The sequence below is a fragment of the Kogia breviceps genome, chromosome 6 (genome assembly GCF_026419965.1).
Source record: "Kogia breviceps isolate mKogBre1 chromosome 6, mKogBre1 haplotype 1, whole genome shotgun sequence".
Taxonomy (NCBI): Eukaryota; Metazoa; Chordata; class Mammalia; order Artiodactyla; family Physeteridae; genus Kogia; species Kogia breviceps.
The window spans coordinates 113708132-113727494 of NC_081315.1; the positions used below are offsets into that span (position 1 = coordinate 113708132).

The 19363-nt window shown below is 42.3% G+C and overlaps 2 protein-coding genes across 9 annotated transcripts in view; one reads left to right on the forward strand and one right to left on the reverse strand.

Moving 5' to 3' along the window:
- Positions 1 to 211: 211 nt before the first annotated feature.
- On the reverse strand, positions 212 to 18393 carry LOC136794396 (uncharacterized). 6 transcript variants are annotated; one of them, XM_067036430.1, is made up of 4 exons: positions 17120 to 17348; positions 16467 to 16525; positions 13809 to 14706; positions 212 to 393 (listed from the first exon to the last, which is right to left on the reverse strand). In XM_067036430.1, the coding sequence occupies exons 1-3, from the start codon at positions 17340 to 17342 to the stop codon at positions 14602 to 14604; spliced, it is 387 nt and encodes a 128-aa protein (XP_066892531.1). In that variant the 5' UTR covers positions 17343 to 17348; the 3' UTR covers positions 212 to 393; positions 13809 to 14601. The 6 variants fall into 6 exon arrangements, 4 of the variants coding, with proteins under 4 accessions (XP_066892531.1, XP_066892533.1, XP_066892532.1 ...); XR_010841124.1 differs by lacking the exons at positions 16467 to 16525; positions 17120 to 17348 and adding an exon at positions 17826 to 18393; XM_067036432.1 differs by lacking the exon at positions 16467 to 16525.
- The window catches only part of TET2 (tet methylcytosine dioxygenase 2), a 132197-nt gene continuing 130092 nt past the window's right edge, over positions 17259 to 19363 (forward strand). For all 3 annotated transcript variants that reach the window (XR_010841123.1, XM_059067430.2, XM_059067433.2), the window contains exon 1: positions 17259 to 17560. The gene's annotated coding sequence lies outside the window, so the exon portion shown is untranslated. The remainder of the gene's footprint in view (positions 17561 to 19363) is intronic.

Below are 19363 nucleotides of genomic sequence, written 5' to 3' on the forward strand. Positions count from 1 at the left end.
AGGACACTCCCTCTGTATCATGAGAATAAAGGAAAAGTTGGATTTTTGTTTAGTTTTTGGTCACCTAATCTGCTACAAACACATACACACACACACACACACACACACACACACACACACATACATACACACATTATTTGGAAATAATCCATTGTATTTTATGGGTGTACATGCTAAATTGATGTAATAAAGAGCCACCAAAATACAATGCTTTAGATACAACAGAATTTATTTCTCATGGGTGGTCTTGGGTAGGTAGGTGGCTCCAATCCACATGGTCATTAGGGGATCCAGGTTACTTCTGCCTTGTTACTCTGCCTCTTCTAGAGGGTTGTCCTCATCTGCATGGCCCATGGTCAACAGTGGCTCTTACCATCATGTCCACAATCCAGCCTACAGTAGGGAAAGGAGATGAAGTGGAGAGCAGTAAAATTTAAAATGTGATCTACAAGTTGTATACTTTACTTTTACCCATTGGCTAAGATTAAAATAATTTTTAAAAAAAGATTATTTTAAGTGATGGAAGACAGCCAGAACACTTCTAACTTCATTAGAAAATGTCCAGCATTTCTTCTTAATCTTAATTAATATATGTACATGTGACATAATTAATGCTAATAAATCATTCTTCATCTTGCTATAGGTAATTATAGCAATTGGTGGGCCTATTCTCTTCCATATTTTCATGACAAATGCTTACTACATTTCTATCTTGGAAAAGAAATAGGAGTCCTACCAACTATCTTTTCAAATTTGCAGTTCACAAACAGAGAATGAGCCAGAACCTTAGTCATTTCATCTATGAAATGCTAACTGGCTTGGTGAATGTACAAAAATATACATGGATACAATTATATGCCAAATGAAGGGAGATCAAATAGTAGACACTAAAGAAGAGTAATGTAACAATTTGTGTACAATACTCATCTACCTTGTCCCCAGTGACCCCTAACCACAATTAGATTTGGTCTCGCTACACATACTGGGTACAAATATAGGTATAACAGTTAGCCGACTGATTCTTTCTCCTTATTACATTTTGGGAATGAAATGGGAAACATTTTATTGCTGTTCCTTCAAGAAGAGGTACTCAAACAAACCTTGCTCTTCAAAACTCTCAAATATGATCACATCCCTGATGAAATCCAGTCATGACTTCCCATTGCTCTTGGGTTAAATGTTCATTCAATTAGTAAGGAAATAAACCCAACATAAACTAGATTACCCCCAAGAAAGTGGGAAGTGGCGTGGGGGGGATTGACTCACATAATGAAAAATTCAAGGATAGATTATTTTCAGGTTCAGCTAGATGAGGTAGCTCAAATAGGTCAAATGCTTTTGTTTGGTCTATTTTAGCTTTATTGTCAGGCAGGTTCTTCATTTACAATAGGTGATAGAAAACCCAGGCCTATATTCTATATTCACAACAATCCCAACAGAAAAAAAAAAAGGCCTCTTCCCCAGCCCCAGGACTGTTTTGTTGCTTTTGATTTAACTGGCCTAGATACCAACATGTGGTTATGACGTCCAGAACCAATCACTAAAGTCAGAGGTTTACAATGTTCTGACTGGCGTCTGAAGCTGAAAGTGAAGTCAGATTCACCTGGTCACATGTAATGAAAGCTAAGAGTAGTTCCTCTGGGAAAATTAGGGAGTGGACCTAGAAGAAATGGATTCCTGATAGGTCAAAACACAGATGTTTACTATAGTTCACCTCCTGGCTGCACAACATCCACACATCTTTTTCTTATATCATATCAAAAGCATATGTACCAGCACCATTCAAGTGTTACCCAGTTACTGCAACCAGACTGAGTCTAGACTCTCTTGTTAATGTGCATTCCTCCTGGTTCAGAAATCTATTGTAGGGCTTCCCTGGTGGTGCCGTGGTTGAGAGTCTGCCTGCCGATGTAGGGGACGCGGGTTCGTGCCCCGGTCCGGGAAGATCCCACATGCCACGGAGCAGCTAGGCCCGTGAGCCATGGCCACTGAGCCTTTGCACCCGGAGCCTGTGCTCCGCAATGGGAGAGGCTACAACAGTGAGGCCCTGGTACTGAAAAAAAAAAAAAAAAAAAAAAAAAAAGAAATCTATTGTAAAATGATACATTTAATCATCTCCAACAAACAATGTATATTTGTGAGGAGGAAACAAAATAACTACCGTAAAAACTTCAATTTGAAAAAGGGGAAATGGGAGGAGGGGTGGCATGCAATGGACTATTTGCAGGACAGCAGTAGAGGGATCCTTTGCCTTGGCTTTGGAGTGAATTTCTTGAGGACCCCTTTTGTATACTCTGGAATCTGTCTTCAGGGATGATCTCCCATGTAATATGTCCTCTATGGCCATCGGTGAGAAAGGCGCTGGGGAGTTTTTATTTTCTGGTCATCACACTCTACTACTGGTGCTTTTTCTGTTAGTATGGGTTTAGGATCCTGAGTACCGCCTTGGGGGTTGAGCAATCACAGCCCTGAGTTTAGGGGTGTATGAGTTTCTCTGGAAACCCAAGTTCCTTAAAAGTTTAGTACACTCTACAATCTATTTGTTTCCTATAAATTCAGGGAGTTAGCAACAAAAGCCAACATTGGTACTGAGGCCTAATCCTTGATTCTAGATCCCAAAGGGGTGGTTTCTGTCTTCTAACAATTAACCTTGATGTTTTGTCAGCAGAGGTGGGTGGAGCTTCTGATTTCAATCCTATCTTCTGATTTCATTCTACCCTACCCACTTTTGCTAGCACTAAATTTAGACTGGAACAGAGGACTTTACTTTTCAAATTCCAAACAGTTATAAAGTTTCTGACTCCTAGTTGTTTGGGATTTCAGGACAAGGGCTAAAGGGCTGCTCTTAGTGTTTTCACTGCTTCCAGACAAACCAGCTTTAACTGCAGCTTGTCCCTTTCTTAAAGGACCTCACTAAACCTCATAAAAAAAGAACCAGTACAACACTGCTATATTTAAAATGGATAACCAACAAGGACCTACTGTAGAGCACAGGGAACTCTGCTCAATGTTATGTGGCAGCCTGGATGGGAGGGGAGTTTGGGGAAGAATGGATACAGGCATATGTGTGGCAGAGCCCCTTTGCTGTGCATCTGAAATTATTACAACATTGTTAATTGGCTATACTCCAATATAAAATAAAAAGTTTAAAAATAAATAAAGAACCAGTACATTACTATTTAAAGAAAAAAAAAAACACATCTTCTAATCTCCAGTCTCAGTAGGCCCATACTCTGAGTCCCAAGATACCACAGATAACAAGTTAATCAACTGTTGTGTTTCACTTCTCAGCTAAAGAAATGTAAGCAGATAGGGTAGGGGATCCTTGGAGAAGGAGAACCAGGCATGGCTTTCTTGACAGAAGAGAAGCCATTTTGGCCTATGCCATTTTTTTGATCTAAGCCTGGCCACAATGCTTGCCTTTGAACAGGTCTCAGTAGTAACGATCTTAAGAGAACAGAAGGACAAACTTATCAGGCAAGAGAAGTAACAATAACAAAGATAACAAATCAGTTGTAAAGACTCCAGGTTCCATTTTGATGGTAAAGACTAGCATCAAGCACTATCTTGAGCTGTTTTACAGAATTTAAACCCACCTGCCCCCAACTCAGGTGCTCAACCGCCAGATCAATTGGAATCTAAGGGGTGATGATGTTGACCTTTTCTGACCCTCATGACTTTGATTAACTGAAGTTGGATTCTGTCCCAATTTTGCTGTTTGGGGAGAGACTGCTTTGGAAAAGATCCCAAGTGTTCTCCTTACTGGCTCTCCTTCCTTCTCCTGATCTCTTGCTTGGTTGTGGCTTTTGGCTTGACATCCACCAAGAGGCTGAAATGGAGCAGGACCCTGTGGGGCCCTCCCAGGTACAAGTCCTTTCCATGTCTCCCACTTATTATGTGTAGGAAATAGGCTTCATTCAGCTTCCTTCACCTTCCCTGAGTTCCAAAGTGTAGAGTCAAACAGTTACTAATCACAGAAGAGAGGGAATTCAGAAACAAGGGAGGAGCAGTCAAGAAATAATAGTGCAGCCTTGGGGCAGGGTCCTGGTGCCTCCTCAAGGAGTATATATAACAATATCTTCTGCAGGAACTAAGGGCCCCACTCAGGTGGAGGATGGTAATTTCAGGCTGAGTACAAGATTCCTGGAACACAGCCCTGTACCAACCAATCAGAAGAAAGCCACACACCCTGCAGCCCTCACCCCAAATTTTCTCTATAAAAATATCTCCCTGAAAACCACCAAGGAGTTTGGGGTTTTAGAGCACAAGCCACCCATCCTCCTTGTATTAGTGCCTTTACAATAAAGCTGCACTTTCCTTCACCACAATCCAGAGTCAGTAGATTGGCTTTATTGTGCATTGGTGAGGGGACCCAAGTTTGTTTCGATAAGGTGAACCCAGTTTTCAGGTAACAGAAAGAGGTCCTCGTTGCCTCTTTCCTACCTACACCCAGCTAATTCCACACTTTAGCTGTCACCACACTTTGATTCTGGTACCACTTAAAAAAATAATAATAAATCAAGACCCCTCCAGATCTAAGTTACTAAAATAGATCTCAAACAGGCTTGCCTGGTAAGAGGAATTTACCGGTTCACAAACCCAAAAAGTTATGGAGCAGATCTATTCAGCGATGTTAACTGGACATAATCTCTCAGCACTATTCTCCTCTGTGTTGGCTACAGAGAGACATTTCCTTTGAGAGAACTGAGCTTTCCCCTCTGGTTGCAATAGCCACCACCACCAGCAAAAGGCCCAGAGTTGGCCCTATTGGTTCTGATTGGCCTGGCTTGGGTTGCATGTTTCCCCCTCTTAACAATTCCTGTGGGGAGAGCAGGAGGTTATTCTCTGATTGGCCATGGCTGCTTCAACACGGGCCCACATTTGAAGCTGAAGGTAGACTGGCTCTTCCTAAACCTCACGGTTTGAAGACTGACTCTGTTACCCGAAAAACTGAGTTCGCCTCTTGATGGATGTTGAGCCAAAAGACACAACCAAGCCAAAGATTGGGAGAAGGAAGGATATATTATCTCTTGCAGCAAGTAAGGAGAACTCCGGGGATCTTTCCAAAACAGTGTCTCCCCAGACAGCAAAACTGGGGAAGTTTTAAGCTAATGGTACATGCATATTCATGTACCATTGGCAGTTGACAGAGCAGTTGACAGAGACTTGGGCAGCTGACAGGTCCAAGCTTTAGTTGATTGAAGTCATGAGGGTCTGAAAAGGTCAACATCACCATCCCTTAGGTTCAGGGTGATCTGGTGGTTGAGAGCTTCAGGCTAATCTTTACCATTGAAATAGAACTGGAGTCTTTACAACTGATATATTCTCTTTGCTCTGGTTACTTCTTTTGCCTGAGAAGTTTGTCTTTGTGTTCTCTTAAGATAATTATTACTGAGACCCGTTCAAGGGTAAGCATTGTGGCCAGGCTTAGCTCACAAAATGGATTAGGCCAAAGATGGCCTCTCTACTGTCAAGGAAAGCCAGGCCTGGTTCTTTTTTGCCCCTACCCTATCTGCTTATAGTTTCCCAAGGATAAATCATAGTATCATTCTGTGACAAAAGTGAGGATGGATCCTGAGCAGTTTAAATCAATATATAATGACAAAAACAGATTCAATGTGACCTACCAGGCCTTGTATGTCCTGGTCCCTGCCTATCTTCACCCTCATTGATTGTATTCTCCTACTTACTCATTGGGCTGCAGCCACACTGGCCTTATGACACATCCATTTCTGCTTTGGGCCTTTCCCGTGTGCAATTCCCTCTGCCTGAAACAAGACTCCTCTCCCCACACCCCATTTGATTGGTTCATTTCTAGTTATTTTTCAAAAGTCAGCCCAATTATCACTTCCTCAAGGAAAGCTTAAGTTGACTTCTAAACTGGGTTGCATCCTTCCTTGTATCTTCCCCCACAGCCTCCGAACCTTTCCTTTGTAGTGCCTGTCATAATTGCAATTTAAGTGTTTAGTTGTGTAATTACTTTCAGCTCTAGGCAGACAAAATATCTCCGTACCTTTAAAATATTTATTTATTTATTTAGCTGCACTGGATCTTAGTGGCCGCCCGTGGGATCTTTGCTGCCGCACGCGGGATCTTTAGTTGCAGCATGCAGGAAATAGGCAAGCTGAAGGAATATGTGACGCTGGAGATAATTCTTTTCCTCTCATTAATCTCTATATGTCTGGATCTAATTTTTCCCCAACTCTCTCTCCCTTGCACACCAACACCAATTTTTTTCCTAAGTTGGTTGGTCACAATTATCTAAAAGAGAAGATATTTTAATTGCATAATAATATATAACTTTGAGGGAAATCGGGAGCAAAAATAATTTTCAATAAGATATTTCTGAAAGATACATCATGTTACTTAGTGCAAAGTGCTCACAATCTGAAATAAACTTCGTTCTGATGCTAGTTGAGCCATTAACCAGCTCTTTGATTGTAGAAACGTATTTATTCTCTCTGAGCCTGTAAACTGAAAATAAATATCTACCTTGCAGGATCCTTGTAGTATAAAAATAATATGTTCTTTGTGCTCAGCACTCAGTAGACAACCAATATTTGGTATATATTCTTATGATTATTCTTGGATCACAGAGCTGTCATTATAGTACCAAGCATGGATTAGAAGCCTTAGCCGTCACTGCACATCACCCAGATGGAGATTGTCCCACCACTATAGGATCCCTTTAGTATGTATTTATTAGCTGCAGTGTTTTATAATACACCCTTGTGTTTTGAAGGAAGCTCTGATTTCTAGAAATTTATGTTATATTATAGACACCACCTCAGCTTTGTCCAACCACCAGCATTTAATTCATAATACATTTCACAGACCCCATTCCTCTTTCTCTCCAAAGCAGTGATGAAACTTGTGAAGAAAATCTACAGAGCCCACTAGGGAGGGAGAGAGATGGAGGGAGGGCAGGATGAAATGAACTCACTAAACCAATTGTCCTCCCCTCCTTTGTAAGGCCTATGCCCCTCCGCAGCTTGTCAGCAGAATACTCTTTTAAAAGACCCTACCTTTCAGGGGCCTTGTTTGGTAAGTTTTATTTTCTTTCCTGTATCTTTAACCACCCACCTCAATCTGCTCTCTCCATCCGTAAACGTGCTGGAGTCTTTCCCATCTTAAGACATTCTTTCCTCCATCCGACAACGCCCTGGAGCTTCTTTGCTATCTGCTTCCTTCTCTCTGTAGCCAACCTTCTTTAAACATCTGGCTCTCCCTATCTCCACATCCTCACTTCCTGTTTATCCTTCAACCTCAGGCAATCTGGCTTCTGTCACCAGGACTCTTCTCCTGAAGCTCACTTGGCCAAGGATTGCAAGGAATGCCCCACTGTTATACCCAAGGCACTTCTCCTTACTTGTCTCAGGCGACAGCTCATTAGTAGGTGGCCCTGCTCACCAGGTCAGACCTCGTTTCATGAGGCTAGTCCTTAACTTGGTTCCCACAACAGCACACACCTCTGGTTTCCTCCTTTGGAGGCTCCTCTTCTTTCTCTCAAACCTCACAGGGGGTGTCCCTCTGAGGGTCCTGTCCTAGAACTCCACTTTTCTTCTCACTCAGAGTGTAAGGGTATCTCCCTCAACTGCCATCTGTCTGCGGATGATTCACAAATTTCTAACTCCAGTCTGAATCTTTTTCCTCGGTTTCAGGCTCAGCCATCCCTCACTGCACATCTCCCCATGGATGTCCCTCCGGTGCCTCGAACTGAATGTTTCGATCACTGATTTCTTTTTTTCTCCTACAGCTCTCAAAGTCCCACTTCCAGGTCCTCTTCTCTTCCTGTCATTTCTATCACCAGTGAAAGTCACCACCAACTCCCCCAGCCAGGTCAGAAACCTGGGTGACATTCTGGAGCCCCACCTCTGCTTCACCATGCTTCCAAGCAGTTACTAGGCTCCATTTCTTCTACCTCTGTGACACCCATGTACCATTCCATTTCTCTCCTTCCTATTGCCTAATCTCTAATTCAAGACCACCCTAATTTTTCCTAAGTCACTACCCCTGTCTCCCCACCGGTGTTCTAGCCCCTGCTACTGTGTTCTCTCAATCCACTCTCCCTAGTGCTACTAGAGAGATATTTCCAACATCCAAATCTGATCATTTTCTTCTCCCTTAAAACCCATGATTGACTTTCTACCGCACTTAGGCCACAACCCAAACCCCTTACCATGACTGTCACTAACCCCCATGATCATGGCCACAGCCTGAAGGGTCACCCTCTCCCTCTTCACTTCCTATACATTTGGAACATTTTTTTTCCCCCCTCAAACATGTGCTCTCTCCTGTCCCCATTCTTCATATACTCTTTTTACACTTTTATCTCCACCGAGCACTCTTCTCTGACTTTCTACTTGGCCTGAATAATTCCTATTCAACCTTAAGATCTTAGCTTAACTATTACTTTCATGGGAGGTTTGCTCTGAGCTTTCAAGCATGAGGTAAGCACCCTTCTGACTGCAGCCCAGCACACAACACAGAGTGTTTTATCATAGCCCATTTACATGTCTGTTTTCCCACTTGACTATAAGTTCTTGGAGGGCAGGGAACACATCTTGCTCACTGTTATATCACTGAATGAGAGAAAAAAATAAGAAGTATATTGAAGTGAGAATAATGCAATGAGTCATCACCATGTAAGTTTAATTTTAAATTTAGAATTAATTTAAATTTAATTTTAAATATAGCCTTTCTTAAAGGCTGAGAAAGCAGAGCCTGGGAAACGCTACCACTAATGTGAAACAAGAATGACCAGATATGTCGTTATTATTACACCTTTTAAGGGATGTTTTTGCGATGGTATTTCCATCCGTTTCTGATCATTCTGTGATTTGAGGATTTCCTGAGCAAACCCTCGTAACGATGCCATTTGACTCTGGTTACGGTCATGTGCTGATTAAGCTGCCTCTCAAGAATGTGAAATTGAAACGCAAATGACACATCAGTATCTCAAGCATCACCATAACCTATGACAGTTTAGAAATTTCAGATGAACCATTTTGCAATGGAAAATGAGACTAACAAACCTTCATTTCTACAGTTTTTGGTTGTTTTTTTTTTTAATTTCTGAGAGTGTCTTGACCTGTTATTCTTCCCTTTAGAAATGTTTTTTAGGGAATAGATTAACTTTCCCCTCATATTTGGAATGAACAGAATTCCTACCACAGTGGATGGCCTACATTAAAACATAAACAAGTAAATAAATGAAAAACAGTAAACGCACTTTTCCTAAATGTTTCCATTACTGTAGCATTCTGCTCTGCCTGTGTGAGCATAGGCAAGGAATACAAATGTATCAGCCTAAGATACAATGTCACAGGTTGATCAGAGCTTCTTTTCTGCCCCCAGGAAGGAATTAAAGTTGGTTTATTTGTTTCCCTTTGGTTTGTGGAAAGAATACTGAAGAAGACTTAAGTCTGAGAATGTATCACCTGCTGTGTAACCCTGGGCAAGTTACTTAATCTCTCTGACGTGTCCCCTCATGTGTTAAATACATGCTCCCTAGTGTTAAAAAATAAGATAAAATAAAATGGGATTCATAACTGTCTCATCTATTTTAAAGATTATTGTAAATACTAAATGAGATAATGCATGTTAAAGATTTGGGGTAGGTTTTTTAGTAGCAGAGTCTAGACTACAGTCCTACACCATGCCATTTACTCATATCAGACTGAGTTTAACATTCCAATAAGTATGCTTTTACTAGTTTCTGCTCCTAAATTTTTTTGAATATCTGTTTTGTGAGTTGATACTACTTTTACCTTTAACAGTGGCCCTCACCCACCAAAATTATGACTTTAGCCTTTTTTGGATTTTAAATTTAGAGAGAGACTCTTTTGCTTCTTGTTCACTAGTAGACAATAGCTATTAATGTTTTAAGATTTAAGGAGAATCAGGAAAGTCTCCTTTATTAAAGTATATCATTATCACCACCAGGATCACACCCACCTGACATCTCCCAACCCTGTGCTAGGCACACCATTCTTCAATAGTTCTCACTTCCTTATCTCTCTCTACTCAATCTAACTAGGGTCAGTGATCATAAGATTTCAGAGAAATAAATGTTAGGGACCCCCAAAGAAATGCTTCTTTAGCATGTGTTTTTGATGTTCTGATTTAATGTGTGTGTGTGTGTGTGTGTGTGTGTGTGTGTGTGTGTGTGTGTGTGTTTCTTTTCACCTTCTACTCCAACTTCTCTTTCAGGAACCCCTATTTTGTGGTCACTGCTTAAATGTACTTTATTCTCTTGGGGATTAAAGTCATTGTGAAATGCAGAACAATTGCTTGGCAATCCACCCATGTTCAACTTAGAGGCATGCCTAATTACTGACAGATCAAGGAGATTTTCTGCCAAATGGTAATAGTATTGTACTCTAAGATATAAAATAAGAAAGCAAATTAAACAGAGGTTGGTGGTGTAGATCTTTGCAGGAAACTACCCCTCCTTCCCACAGGCTCTGAGTTGGCACTGATTCAGATCTCATTAGATTTTTCTCACACATCTCTAGAAAGTATGAAAACACACTTTAGAATATTTGAAGAAAATTGGATGTCAAATAGTGACTACCCTACTTCCTTTTTTATTTTTCCTTCTTTTCCATATAGAATATCATAAGAAAGGGAAGAATTTAGCTCATGGGGACCTAAAATTAGTTTCATCTGTAAAGCTTTCTTCCAGTCAGAACTGCACTAATAGTTAGCTGCTTTGTAATACATTCATAAACTATTGCATGACCATTATTTTGGAAGAAGAAAGAAATCAGAATCAATTTGTCTAACCACCTCGATTAAAGAAGGGTTTAAATGTTTTTAGAAAATGTGACAAAACTCAACCAATAGAATTTTTTTTTATTAGAACAAAAATCCCTAAGTATTCTTCACAAGTTGAACTCAGGCAACTTTCAACACTTCTTTCTCTCCACTGAATCAGGCTATCAGTCCTATCACTTGCATTTTCCCCTGCTCTTTCCTTTTCACTAGTAATAATCTGGGTCATTCTTTGGCTGCTAATTATTTATCTCTTCCTCAAAGGAGAGTTGTTTGTTTGTTTGTTTTTAACCTGCCACAAGAGAACTTAGAAGGATTTAACCAACCTGAAATACAGAAAGGGAGTCACAGGCAAATTTGCTCCATCTTTGAAAAGGTGTGAGGGCTTCACCAGACTGTAGCGAGATACTCACTCTTTGCTTTTTGTCATGGGATGCTCCATAAATGACAACATTTTGTGCCCATTAACTATTAATATCATGTGTAAGCATTAATTGTTTTCATCGTATTTTTACACATTAAGCTATACCCGTGATTTTTCAGCAGAGCTGTACATCTGATTATCCGTGAATTTTTTGAAAAATATTGTTACTCTAACCCCATCCCAGACCTCATTAATCAAACCAAGACACTGCTGGGCGTAGAGAAGTGCAAGCTAGTTATCTGAATTTTTCAAAAGCTCCAGAGGTGAGTCTCATTCATTTTCCCAATGGAAAGATTTGGTGCCATCCCATTCTGAGTATTTTATTCCCAAAGATCCATGTCCTATGAACAATTTCAGTAGGTGGCACTCTTTCCACCTGTCAGCTTCCCTGTTTGGCGGGAATGAACCCTAAGTCATTTAAGGAAATCAGGAGCAGATCAAGGGTGCAACGTCCTTTCACCACACTAATATTAAAAACAGGAAGCAGAACTTATCTGTAAACAATTTGTTAGTGGGGATAAGACATATGTTATAGGGATGGGGGAGTGGGCAGGAGTGTGATACCACATTTGTTTATTACACAAATATAATGATTATTCCAAAAAGTTCAAACATGCCAACTTCTAGCATACAATTGGAAACAATAGAAACAGGGTAGAAAGCAAATGATTCAAAAACAAAAACAAACAAACAAACAAATAAACAAATCCAAGTAAAGGTTTAGACAGAAGAGTTTTTGTTTCTGCTTTTGTTTTATGAGGAGGAGATAGGGAACACTAATGTTATTGTAAAGAAAACAAAAACAAAACCCCCCCAAAACAAACCCCCCCACACACTAATTGTGTGAAAAACTTATCATGGCATTAAACATAGGTATCTGTATCTGCTAAACTGGGGAGACAGAACAGTGCAGCTTGCAAGGACATGAGCTTTAGAATCAGACAAACCTAGATTTAGATTTAGACCTTGGTTCCAGCTCTTTAATCCCAACCAAATCACTCAACTGTTAATTCTCGATAAGCTTTTACCTACCTTATTTGGTTATGCTAAGCATTAAATTAAAAGATAATAAATGTACAAGAATTACTGCAATGCTTGGTACATAGCCAGTATTTAACAAGTAAATGTAGTATATGTAAATGCAGGTGTTGAGTTGTTTTTTTAAAGTAAGAGAATAATGGAAAATTATTTTGAGTTTTGAAGGGAAGATTCTTATACTAGTTAGTACTAATAATGGTGAGAAAAATTCAGAGGAAGATGAGCAGGAAAAGATATGAGGATAGTTTGGATATAATGAAAAAGGCCTGATCTTGGATTCACAAAACTTGGGTTTGAGAGATGATCTTCTATTGCAGGAAAAGTCACTTAGCCTCACTTCTCATTTTTATAAGACAAGAATTAAATGCCATTTTAATGTGGCATATGATTTTGAATATTAAACTGTTAGTGTACACCTTACCACAAAAATATTAGTGTACAAAAATGCTTTTAAAACGATAAAATCCTATATAAGAAACTTCATTATTGAAGTTTATCACTGAAACTGAAAAATTATTCCCTCAGAAGAAAGTGGGGGACTTCCCTGGTGGCACAGTGGTTAAAAAACCACCTGCCAATGCAGGGGACACAGGTTCGAGCCCTGGTCCAGGAAGATCCCAAATGCCGTGGAACAACTAAGCCCGTGCTCCACAACTACTGAGCCTGTGCCCTAGAGCCCACGAGCCACAACTACTGAGCCTTGTGCCACAACTATTGAAGCCTGCTCTCCCAGAGCCCGTGCTCCACAACAAGAGAAGCCACTGCCATGAGAAGCCCACGCACCGCAACAAAGAGTAGGCCCTGCTCACCGCAACTAGAGAAAGCCCACACGCAGCAACAAAGACCCAACACAGCCAAAAATAAAATCTAAATTAATTACTTTAAAAAAAGAAAGTGGGATATTAAATGCGTTACCAAAGTTGGATGAGAATAAGAGTAGTTACTGGATTGTGAATTCAGAATTTATGAGAAGAAAAGAGATTGATATTAGCAACACATTTGCAATACTTCTGGAGGCACTTCCATGAGATCTGTCTCACTAATGAGCCTAATATTCTTTGTCCACACCTCGTGGCATGTGGGATCTCAGTTCCCTGACCAGGGATTGAACCCATGCTCCCTGCAGTGGAAGCTCCGAGTCTTAACCACTGGTCCGCCAGGGAAGTCCCCCTGATATTCTTCTTATAACGCCTTTGACAATATTTTAACAGGATTAAGCTTTTGAGTTTCATCTGACATTTCATTTTAACCCCCATTAAATCAGTACACACATTGGAACGTTCCTGATTTGAGTGTTAGGATTATATCATTTGTGTCTGTTTCTTTAAAATTTCCAAATGATAGAAAGAGAAATTAACCATATGAAACAAGGTCAGGAAAAAAGTAAGCAGAAATCATATTAACAAAAGAGACTCTATCAAGAATCTCATAATATTATGATCGTCGGCTTTAGACAATAATGGTTTGAATTAATAATAATAATGTATATCAATAATTTAGTGTTCTGTCTAAATGTTTCATCTCTTGGGGATTTTTTAAACTTAGCATTCTACTTATATTAAATATGTACCTTTGTATGGTGTGCAGTAATGTCACTCGACAAAAGAAACAAGAAAGTCCCTTCAAAGCAATGACTGCTGTGCTGTTTGAAGGTCAATTGTCTTTTAAGCATGGAGAGAATCTTTATCATGTCATACTTCAGAAATATGTTTTTGGAGATGGGAAACAACAGGCCATGATTTAATGTTTTTGTTAAACCACTGTAATTCTTTCAAAGGAGTATGCACCACAACTCTCTCTCAGTTAAAGAGAAAATCACGTCCTTAAAGAACATTTCGTATTCCCCAGGTGGGGAGGAAATTAAGAATCACCTATTATTTTTTTGTTAGTACAAGAAATTTGCATTGTAAAGCAAGCTGCTGTTGTCAGCTCCTTTTCTTTTTAATGTAAATTTACTTATTTTTTAATTTTTGGCTGCCTTGGTTCTTCGTTGCTGCGCGCAGGGTTTCTCTAGTTGCGGAGAGCGGGGGCTACTCTTCGTTGCGGTGCGCGGGCTTCTCATGGCGGTGGCTTCTCTTGTTGTGGAGCACAGGTTTCAGTAGTTGTGGCTCGTGGGCTCTAGAGCGCAGGCTCAGTAGTTGTGGCGCATGGGTTTAGTTGCTCCGCGGCATGTGGGATCTTCCATGGACCAGGACTCGAACCCGTGTCCCCAGCATTGGCAGGCGCATTCTTAACCACTGCACCACCAGGAAAGCCCTGTTGTCAGCTCTTTAAAGGACAGAGCAGACAGGAAGCTGCCTCCACCCTACGAGGCTTAGAGACTGAGCAATTGAGTTAGACAGCAGGTGCCCAGCCCAATCAAGTCAATTTTCTAACACAGAATAGCATGTCGTGGGACTTGTTTTATTAGTTTTTTTCCTCTGGTAAGGAAGCAAGGATTTTCCTGTGTGGAAGTACTGCTGGTCTTTCTAGTTGGAGAAAAAAAAAAAGAAAATGGTAAGGAGTTTGATGGCAATTGACTGCTGTTAAAACAGCAAATTATCTTTTAAAAATAGATTATCCACATCTGTAAGAGGAGAAATCTTAAGAATGCACACAATTAATAAAAGCTTGCTCCGAATTACCCATACAAATGTGCACTAATATCCAGTCAACAACTGATTATGTTCACTATAGCTTATCTTTCCCAGAAATAGCAAGTAAGGAAGAGGTTTTAAAAAAATCAACAATACAAACTTTCAATAAGATATTTTACACCTGGAGACCTTTAGAATTTTACTTCCTTTTGCTGTTGAAAAGTCATAACAGCCAAGAGGAGTAAGGCATTTTCTTTTCAATTAACAAATGTCATGGTGGTTAAGGGTGGGGTGGAGGTGCAAAGGAAGAAGTTGGCAAGAAAAGTTTCAGGGCCTGTTGCAAAACCAACTGCAAGCCAAGTATGATTCCAGGTAGATGAGAACCACCTGCTACAACAAAGAGAGAGGTTTAAAAGATGAGAAGGAGGTGACCCTACAGACCATTTCCTCAATTATCATATAAATAAGGGAATATACGGGTGTTTATATCAGACACATGCCAATACAAGATTTGCCATGTTATTCAATGTAGGAAGACATCTAATTACTTCTATATTTCTAGTTAAACAAGAAAAACTCTTGAAAGTAGATGGTTTATGATTGGTAATAGTAATAACCAGTAGTTATAACCACCTGGGCACTTAGTGTCATATTTAATCCTCACAACCACACTGTTTTAGATGGTGTTTGACAAGTGAGGAAACTGATATACACAAAGGGTTAAGTACCATGCTCAAGGTCACACATTTAGTAAGGGTGGAGTCAAGATTCATCTGCCTCTGTGGACTCCAAAGCTCATGCTTTCCACAATTCTGCTGTTCTGTGCGCTGCACAACTGTACGTCACAGCCTTCGGAACACTTTACTTTTTGGACTTGAGAAACAAATTACAAGGCACCTTTAAAACAGCTTAAAGTCCATTAGCAATTGCCAAGACTTCAATGACACATTAGTGTACAATTAGAAAAGATGGAAATTCATTTTACATGAATGCTTAGGGAAACGAACGATTTTACTTAGTCTAGTGCAAAACCAGAAATCGAAGTCAACTTGGTCTCAAAGTGGAATAAACAGTGTTTCACTTCAAACGCTCTTCTTAGTAACAACGTGACACATACAAAGAGTTCTTTTAACACTTTTCAAAGAGAAAATATTCCGATTTCATAAATTAGGTAAAGACTTGCGGACAAAAAACCGTGAGTTACACAAAATAACTTGTGTTTACTTAAGAGTATCGTGATCACCATGTAGTGATCCCGTAAAAGATGTGCCCAAAACGTCTATCTAAAATTTGAATGCCAGTAACGTGAGAACTTCTAATAGAGGGCAAATCTCAAAAACCATCTGATACACCAATTCACATGGGCTTTGTTCTTTATCTCATCTTCACATAAAAAATTTATGATTAGGAAAAAAAAAGCATTAAAAAGAGAAGTAAAACTACTCGGCAATGGAAAAGAAAATCTGTCAGTGGACGCGAGTGGTTATACAATTCCGAACTTCAGGGAAAATCGAGCGTCCGTTGTCATTCGGCATTTAGTTCTTTATGGGTCGATTTCTTCATTACTTAATTATAAGGCTGGACATTTTTTCAAAATAGAGGCTCTTATGGGGGTAAATTTAAGCATTTGAAAGTGCAGATTTATTTCTTACAACCGAATCCAGCGCGAAGTAGTCACCGGTGCGAAAGCCCTCTCGGATCTGCTTGAATCCTTCCCAGCCCACGTGGCCAAAGTAAACAGAAGGTGGGCCGGGGCGGGGAGAAGCGGGCCTGGGTCAATTTCCTAATTTGTCAAGTCTTTAAAACTACAGGCCCCTAAAGCACTAAGGGCATGCCCTCCGCGAAACTGGGGAGTGCTTCTGCTGAGCGAGATGAAAGCGACTGTGTGGAGAGGATGCCAAAGCGGGGACGAGGCGAGGCGGGTGGACCTACCAGGGGGTGGGTGCGCGAGGGGGCGTGTGCGGGGATACCTGCCAGGAGGTGGGAGTCGGGGCGGGGGCGGGGGCGGCGGGGGGGTGCGGTACCAGCAAAAAGTTTAAAAGGTTAAGCTGGGGTCTCGCAGCCTCCTGCCAGGGACGCACGCCACCTCCCCCTTCGCGCCCGCCCCGCGCCTTCACCACAGTGGAGACCCATCCGAAGGTCCCGGGGGCCGGACCTTCCCCCGCGCGCTCCCGCCCCGCGCTCCTCCGGGCCCGCGGCTCCCCCCGCTGGCTCCCCAGCCCCGGCCTCGACCGCGCGCCCCCTCGTTCGGCCCCAGGGGCCGCCGGCCTTTGTGGGGGGAGCCCCGGGGCGGGGAGCCGATTACCGGGGAGCCGGGGCCCAGGGCCCCGGGACGGCGGCGGAGACCGGGACGGAGGAGGCGGCGGCCGGGTGGAGGGGGCGGAGGCGGCCGGGGGGAGGAGGAGGAGGAGGAGGAGGAGGAAGCGGGGCGGAGAAGGCGGAGGAGGAGGAGAGCGGCGGCTGCGGCGAGAGCTCGGGCGGCCCCGCCGCCTCCTCGCGAGCGCCGCGCGCCCAGGCCCGGCTCGCATGCGAGTCACGTCCGCCCCCTCGCCGCGGCCGCCCCGAGACGCCGGCCCCGCCGAGTGATGAGAACAGACGTCAAACTGCCTTATGAATATTGATGCGGAGGCTAGGCTGCTTTCGTAGAGAAGCAGAAGGAAGCAAGATGGCTGCCCTTTAGGATTTGTTAGAAAGGAGACCCGACTGCCACTGCTGGATTGCTGCAAGGCTGAGGGACGAGAACGAGGTCAGAGCGCTTCTCTTGTGCCGCGAAACTCTCCCTTTCCTCTCCCCTGCGCTTTCTCTCGGGCTTGTGGGGACTGGGGAGCGAAGCCTGCAGTGTCACCCACAAATACCCAGAGGGAAGAGGGAAGCTTCACAAATTACTGGAGCCTCTTCAACATGGCTGACAAATATAGTTTTAATTCCCCCCACCCCCCTTTAAACCTGTAGTTCTGTGTCCTCCTCTCTCTCCTGCTAGTGCTCGTGTCCTCCTCGCCCAGAAAACTTACCTTTGGGAGTCCGGCCGGCTGCTTTCCCGGCCTTTTATCCTCCGGAAAGTGATTTTTCTCTGCTTTCCTTTCTAAAATAGTTCAGCTGTGGGGGGCACGACCTTCCCCTTGAAGCTTCCCCACCCCCTCCCTTCGTGGAAGGCAGACGAGCCTCGGGTTTATCCTCGCCCGCCCTGGGGAGAACACAGACGGAGTGGTTGGTCTTCGACCCTTTTCTCCGCTGGGGCTCTGGGTCTGGGTGTGCGTTTGCGTCCGCCCCCTTCTGCCCCGTGTCCCCCTTTTCGGGGGCTGTGCTCAGCGAGTGTCAGGCGAGTGGAACAGGAGTCCACTCAGTGGGGTTTTGTTTTTTCCTGAAGTCCGCGCGTTTTGTTAGCGGTGCCGAGCGAGAGAGGAAAGAATAGTTTCTCTGGTTCCCCCAATAAGACCCGAACCCACTTTTCTCGAGGTACATCAGCTCTGCGATGGGCTGTACCTTCCAGCCTGGGGAATGTGTGTGAGAGAATTTGTGGGCAAATCTGTGTCCTGGCTTTGTGCTTCTCCCGAATCAGCTTCGTCGGGTTCCCCGGTAAGTGACAGGCGGACACAAAGGCAGGCGCAGGCCGGGGGAGGGGGCGGGCGGGCAGGAGCGGGGGGGGGGGGGGAGTGTGGAGAGTTGGAAGACTGCAAGGTCAGGGGCGCCGAAAGAAATGAAACCCAATCCCAGTAAAGAAACAGAGACGTAGAGAGCAGATTTCTAACAGTCCCATCCGAATTTCTCTTTCCCTCTTGGCTGCTCTCTTTTCTTTGGTCTTTTATCTCTCTGCTTTTCTCTGTGTCTCTTTTCTCCTCATCCTCTTTCCTCTTCTATTCCTTCTTCCTCTTCCTCTTTCTTCCCCTTCTTCCTCTTTTTCTCCTCTTTCTCCTCCTCCTCCTTCTCCTTCTTACACACATGAGTCTTGCTGAATCTCTTTCATTGGGGCTGCTCGTCTAGCGATATTAAGCTAAGTTTCTGTGGAGAGTTTTCTACCTATGGCAAATAAAGTGTGGGCTGGATAGACTGCTGAGAAGGTCGAATGTGAAATATACGTGAAATTTACTGGCTGTTATCCTCCTGACATACTTTTAATTGCATTGAGTGAGTTTTCTTCCTTCTTCTTGTAGGGTTTAGGAATGGAAAACGGATCATTTTCCAGTTGTTTAAAATTTAGTGAAGTATTTTTATATTTGTCTGTTTAAGGAGTAGGATACATCCAAAATTTAAAATCTCGAGTCACACATTGTGCTTTTCCCTCTCCAATCAGGGATAATAATGACAAATAAAAATCTAAAAATATTCATCAACAAATGATCCAACATAAGAGGAAGAGTATATCTTAGGGACAGTTGGAATGTACATAGAAAAGATAATTGAGTTGGGTTGGGTTTGATTTAAGACTGTGGGTATTGTTGCCTGGCTAATGAAAATCATTATATTTGCATTTTAATGAAAAGTTGAAATACTGGAGGGGAGTTATATTCTTTTCCATGTTTACACATGTGTGTTTTGTAATAGGTTTGAA

What these genes read in the sequence shown, in the direction of transcription:
- LOC136794396 (XM_067036430.1), bottom strand. Translation starts at nt 17,342, where the DNA reads ATGCGAGCCGGGCCTGGGCGCGCGGCGCTCGCGAGGAGGCGGCGGGGC. An exon ending in CCCTGGGCCCCGGCTCCCCG is followed by an intron (nt 16,526 to 17,119) that starts GTAATCGGCTCC and finishes TGGGCTGGGAAG; the next exon opens with GATTCAAGCAGATCCGAGAG. An exon ending in ACTTCGCGCTGGATTCGGTT is followed by an intron (nt 14,707 to 16,466) that starts GTAAGAAATAAA and finishes TTCTCCAACTAG; the next exon opens with AAAGACCAGCAGTACTTCCA.